The sequence below is a fragment of the Perna viridis genome, chromosome 9 (assembly GCF_037379345.1).
Source record: "Perna viridis isolate PV_CMFRI_1.1 ecotype Kerala chromosome 9, ASM3737934v1, whole genome shotgun sequence".
NCBI classification, from domain to species: Eukaryota; Metazoa; Mollusca; class Bivalvia; order Mytilida; family Mytilidae; genus Perna; species Perna viridis.
The window spans coordinates 21,049,661-21,056,486 of NC_142453.1; the positions used below are offsets into that span (position 1 = coordinate 21,049,661).

A 6,826-nucleotide genomic window follows, 5' to 3' on the forward strand; every position below is an offset into this window, starting at 1 on the left:
CATTGTTTTTCTTTGCACATCGCTTAACGTCCAATGCTTATAATCTTTGATAGACGTAGAAAATAATAGCAGTATTATGACCTATACTGCTACCACACACTCAAAAGATAGTGGAAAAACATAAATCCGTGCTATCCTCTTTTTGTCTCTCTACTATAGACGGTGATTGTAATGTACCGTCTATGTATTGGATTCCTTAACTCCACAAGAATCCATAAAAACAACGCTATATAGCTGGATCTGCAAAACATACCACCAAACCTAGGCATCTTACAATACTTCTATACTCACATCTGTCAAAGAAGGTCTTCAGTCGTACATCGACAGCTGTTCCTCCCGTGGTGGTATTATTATGAGGACCCTGAAAAATTCCAAAGATTCTCTGGAAACCCTCAATACAAGATTATGCATTTAAACCTATTATTTTACTATTCCCCATGCTCAATTAAATACCCTACTCAAAAAACAGTAGAGATTGTTGTTACTCAAGAAAAGACACCTTCCAATTTGGTGCAAACTAGAATTTTTATGATCCTACATTATGTTTTTTTTTTAATCCTTGTCACACAAGATAAATGTATTGTATATTCGTGTACTTTATATTTAGTTTTTTTATTTCTGTTGTAAAAAGACTCGACCTTTTTAGTCGATTTTAAGTGTGTTTAATTGTTTAATACTTATTTTTCTACAGTTGTCAGATTTTAAAGTGTTTTGGGTTGTGACCCACGCCAAAGTATTTTATATTATATACGAACACACACACAATGAAAAAAAGAAAACAGCTGGAACTGACGTTGAAACAAAATCCTCTTACGAAAATAGCTATGTATTGATATTACACCGAAAGAGTTATTAATATCCATATGAAGTATCTTGTTTTGCTATATCGATATAAACATCATGTATACAAAACTACAAAGAAAACCACTTTTGTCCTCATCATAAGATGGTCATTCTAAAATTCATAATTTTGAGGTTAAGGCAATTATCAACTCTAACTTTATTCAACTACCTATTCAAATCATATGGGTTTTGCGTTTATCGATTTTTATTGATCTTTTCTTTTGCAACCAGATTTTGAACGACGGGTTGTAGAGAAAGCACTTGTATTATGGACGATTCATTTCAGCGTTGTGCAAGACAAACCATCGAAAAATGTTTGGGTTTTGAAATATTTTGTGATCTGTCATGCTCGAATAATATAAAAAAGAGATGGGTCAGTGTGCTTGTTATTAAGATACAAACGATCGAATTTTTCAGTGGGAAAAGGATTTCTATAGATTGTGAATAGGTTTTGTTTTATAGGTTTTATCTAGTAAAACCACCGAAGTATTAACAAGGACTTCATAAAACAAACTTCCCAAATAACATTTTAAGGTGTGTTTTTAATAAAATAATGAAAAGAAAAGTGGGGATCTCTGGGCAAAAAACATGAATGGTATGAAACAATAGCGCATATGGGTCCATGTTTTATGCGTAAATCATGTTTTTGTTTTGTTTTGTTTTTGTTTGTTTTTGTTTTTGTTTGTTTTTGTTTTGTTTTGTTTTTTTGTTTTGTTTTTGCTGTTTTTTTTTTAATCGAACTATTTTCCGATTCATTCAACTTTAGAAAACAAAGTTGACACTCTGATGATATGAAGTCCATAATAGGATAGGTTCTGTAACAAGTGCATATATTAATTTTAAGTAGTTTTAACTATGATAAGACACAACAAATTACACTTATGAACAAATTAATCTTTATTTGGAACAAACTACACAATAAACTTCAGTTTCGTTTTTATATGGAGGACATCTCAGGCTTCCACATTTTGTCCGAACTGGATAAAACAGAACACCATCTTCATTTCCATTTGAATCGTCTAGTGGTTCGGCATTCATGTCAATGCAAGCATAATCGGTTCTGTAGTGGGTTTTGTGTTCCGTCATCAAATATCCATTATATTCTATATTCCAGCCTCTATAACATGTCTTGCGAGCTGTCAAAATTAAACAAATTGCTTGCGAAAAAGTGCCGATAGATTATTTAGATACTTTATACAAAACTATCCCTGGAAAGTAATGTTAATTTGAAAACCGAATGATAAATAATTAGTCAGTTTTTATTAAATATTCCCAATTGTGATTAAAATATCTAACAATCGGTAATTACTGATGTTCTAAAGTTGAATGTGTAAAGTTGGATGCAAGACAACAACAATGGTTGTTTATAAAATAATTTGTAATACAGTTTATAAAATGCACAGTGTAATTACAGAAACAGAATACAAAGCCACAAAACAAAAAAACAAAAACAAAAAACAAAACAAAATAAAAACAAAACGAAACAAAACAAAAAACAACAAAAAAAACCCAACAAAAACAAAAACAAAAAAAACTTTAAAAAATAAAACTGCATACAATACCTGTATGGGATAAACTTCCCATTTTATGGGGTATAGGGCAATGGGGAATGTGGCATTGTGAATGAGGTAAATGAATAGGGCGATGGGAATGGAGCGAGGGAATAATTTTGATTGGTCAACCAAACAAATTGTGCTGCCTTTTTCCGCTAGCAACGTACCTATCATAATTCTATTTTTAAACAAGCTTGTTTTAGAGTATTTTTTTTAATTATTACATGTGTCGCAGTTCATTATTCATTGACATTTTTTTTTAAATATTAACCAGAAGTAAATTTGTACAATATTTAATTTATGGTCGTTATAGATTGAAAATGTTCGCGCTCACACGATTTCAAAACGCAAATCATTTTTGAAAATTTATACTGAAATGATTTTGTGTCAGAGACACTCGTATGATTTTAATATTGACAAATTAATAAAACGCTGATTCCCTAATTTGCAGAAATATGTCATTATTCGCAACCTCGAAAAGGATAATAATATTGCCATTTTTAATATTTTATACAAGAATTTTAGACCATTATTGAAATTAATACTGTTCGCACCCTTACAATCTGAAGAAATATGTCATTTTTGAGTAATTCAACTGAAATTAATATGTCACAGCCAAACATATGATGCTTATTTTGATACTTTTAACGTTCAAAACGATAATATCAGACCATAAAAGAAATTTCAAGTGTTCGCACTCCTTTAATTTGCAAAATATCTCATTTACAGGAATTTCGTCTGAAATATATGTATCACGGACATCAACATAATAATGATATTGACAATTTTAACATTTTTTACAATAATTTTAGACTAATAGGTATATTAAAAGTGTTCGCACACATACACTTTGCAAAAGTATGTCATTTTGAAGATTTTGGACTGAAATATGAGTGTCACAACAACCAACCGTATACAAATATTGCAATTTTAAATACTTTAACAATAATTCGGGACCAATACTGAAATTAAAATTGTTCGCACCCTTACAATTTGAAGAAATATGTCATTTTTGAGAAATTTGATTGAAATTTATGAGTCAAAGCCACACACATGATACTTTTTTTTGAAAATTTTAACATTTTAAACAATAATATAAGACCATTAAGGATATTCTAAGTGTTCACATTCATATAATTTGCAAAAAAATATCTCATTTTCAACAATTTGGTCTGAAATATATGCATCACAGCCATCACCATAATAATGATATAGACAATTTAACATTTTTTACAATAATTTTAGACTAATAGGTATATTAAAATTGTTTGCACACATACACTTTGCAAAAATATGTCATTTTGAAGATTTTGGACTGAAATATGACTGTCACAACAACCAACCGTATACAAATATTGGCATTTTAAATATTTTTAACAATAATTCGGGACCAATACTGAAATTACAATTGTTTGCTTTCTTACAATCTGAAGAAATATGTCATTTTTGAGACATTTGATTGAAACAAATGTATCACAACCACACATATGATGCTTATTTTAACAATTTTAACATTTTAAACAATTATATAGGACCATTAAGGTAATTTGAAGTTTTCACACTCATTTAATTTGCCAAACAATATACCTCATTTTCAAGAATTTGGTTTGAAATATATGTATAACAACAATGAACAAAAATCTTATTTGGACAATTTTAACATTTTTAAGAATAATTTTCGAAATCAAATTTATTCACAATTTATACATATATCTACAGTTTTAAGAATATTTTGCATTATTATTTCTCATGCAGCTTGACCGGAGTGGCGATAATACATGTAAACAATGTAAATATCGCGTGATTTGGGTAATTCTCGAACTCGCCGGCGAAATTCTAAAATCAATATTGATTGCACAAAACTTTCTACATCCAAATGCATTATATGTATTTTCTGAAACATTTACTTCACTTTTTTCTTTTCTGAATAGGAAAATGCATTGGACAACGGGAAATAAGTCGATGCAATGGGGGGATGGAGCGATGGGGAATGGGGCTATAGGGAATAGGGTATTGGGCAATGGATGATGGGGCAATGGGGGATGGGGCTAAGGGGAATGGGGCAAGTGGCAATGGGGAATGGGGCAAGTGGGATGTTTATCCCATAAAGGGACTGTAACTTCTTGATCAACGACATTTTTACAATGAATAGAGAATAATAAACCACACCTGGTATCATGATAATTGATGACACTTGTGGACGTCGACAAACAGCACATGGCACTTCTTTATCAAATAAACTCGTGGATAGTCCAGATGGTTTTGACGAGCCGTGAATTTGATATTCTGACCCATACAATGCATCGTTGTTGTAGGAATAGGCCTGTCCATTCTCTGGGTCATTCGGTAGGCATAACTTGTTTACCCCTCCACCTTGAACATTGTGCTGCATGCCCCCAACCTGTCCTTAAAGAAACAAAAAACTTCACCAAATAGCACTGACATATAAACTAAAACAAAGAGTAAAAAAAGAAACAAGTAATGGAAACTAGATTTGCTTTCATTCAGAGATTTTACTTGAATGTATTTGGACAAAAGAGTTAAATTGAATCATATTCTTTGTCAAGCTCAAACGCATTTTGTGACTTCATGGTATCCATTCCTCTCTCTTCTTGTGAATGCGGCGGTTTCTTACAGTATTTGGTACATCATAAGTCAATCTAAACTATCCATCTACCTGTATAAACGAGTTCCGCTGACCTCGGGCAGGTTTTACGTCCCCAACGAGTATACACTGTACCAAAACCTAATATAGAATTAGGTAAAAATAATATTTTTATGTGTAACCATAACAACGCAATCATAGTTTTCCCGCCAATTTTGTGTGCAATATCATTTTAAGTATTATCATTGAATAACTGTCTCATTATATTTTAAGAGCAAATAATTAGATTAGTTAATTTTTGAACTGATTTATATTTAGCAAACTTTACAAATTGTGTACACAAATATATAAGGAAAAGTGCTAATTGCGACATATTCCATGAAATAAAGTAAATTCATATATTCAATTTCACGGTTCGACCTAAAAAATTGTATTGTTTAAAATGTCAAATAAATGGAAATGCAAGGAATTTAAAATAAAAAACTTGGGGAACAGTTTTGTTTATTCCAGGAAAAAATATATTGGTCAAATCCTGGCTCAAACCTTTTAAACACAATAAACGTTACTTATTCAATATCGTATGTTTGTTTACAACCCCCTTAGATACCAACTAAACAATGAAACAAACAAAAAATAAACTAAAACATACAAACAAACAACTTTACCATGTGTTATTTATGTGTGGGCCGTTTTCGTTATAAATTCATAAAGAATAAAAGATCCTTTTTTTCTCTTTTCAAAACAAGATTTGATGAGTATACCGGTATTACTGTGTGCCTTGACTTCTGTTCTCCGTGAAGAATAAAGGTAATGTTGAATCATGTCAATCAACAATTGGTCAGACGACGATAAGTTGTATTTAGGACAATCATTGCTGTTTACAAGACCTCTCATCAACAAAACCATGAGAATTCCAGTTATCATTACCATATCTCGTGTTGCTATAAAAACATGTCGTATTAATAATGATATTTTGCATTGAAAAAAACAATCTTAAAGAAAACCAAAAAAGTTGAACACGTCATGTATGCCCGCCTCAACCCTTTGCGCCTGCAGAAAGATATCGTCACGTACCACAATCTCTTGTTGCGATGCTACATCTATATAAAACCACATACCAGTTTTGAAATAAACCTCCTTGGAATCGAAAATGCTGGCTGCAGCAAATTAGACGAAGGAATGGACGAGGTGATTCTAATATACCACCAACATTGTTATATGATAATGTAGTAAGTATCATTAGTTGGTAAATTAAGTAACAAATAATAACATTATTGCCTGTACAGTTTAGATGTTAGAATTTATTTGATCATTCCTTTTACAAGATGGGCATTTTAACAATAACATGAAAACCCACGTAATTCGTATTTACCTGAAACTGACAATATCTTTTCCGCAAAATGACGAAGATAAAAAGAAGCGTAGATTTTAAACATGTTTTAAACTACGCAAAACTTGCTTTATCTGTTTGGGGCGTCTTGTCACGTAAACTTGTTTCCCCGTTTCCGTAATAATAACTAACTACTAGTAGGTAACATGCATTAGCAACCAAAGAAGTAGTCTGCTGTGGTATATGGTTTCATGGCGTACATGGTTTGATGAAAATCACAGTTTGGAAACACTAGTTAACCACTACTCAACATAGAAGTAGATGAACAAATAATGATTGATTGATTGATTGATTGAATTTGTTGGGTTTAACACCCAAGCAGCAATATTTCATCTATATTCAGGTGATGAACATGAAATGGATGATAAAATAGACACGAAATGATGATGAAATGACAAATTGGATGGGACACAAGGAAAATGAGGTCGACAAATT

General features: G+C 31.4%; 1 protein-coding gene across 2 annotated transcripts; it reads right to left on the reverse strand.

Moving 5' to 3' along the window:
* Positions 1-1,722: 1,722 nt before the first annotated feature.
* On the reverse strand, positions 1,723-6,479 carry LOC148607291 (uncharacterized). Of its 2 annotated transcripts, none has more exons than XM_088543918.1 (5): positions 6,374-6,479; positions 5,772-5,942; positions 5,074-5,142; positions 4,566-4,802; positions 1,723-1,979 (listed from the first exon to the last, which is right to left on the reverse strand). In XM_088543918.1, the coding sequence occupies exons 1-5, from the start codon at positions 6,435-6,437 to the stop codon at positions 1,741-1,743; spliced, it is 780 nt and encodes a 259-aa protein (XP_088400044.1). In that variant the 5' UTR covers positions 6,438-6,479; the 3' UTR covers positions 1,723-1,740. The 2 variants fall into 2 exon arrangements, with proteins under 2 accessions (XP_088400044.1, XP_088400043.1); XM_088543917.1 differs by having other exon boundaries at positions 5,763-5,942.
* Between the last annotated feature and the right edge of the window lie 347 nt (positions 6,480-6,826).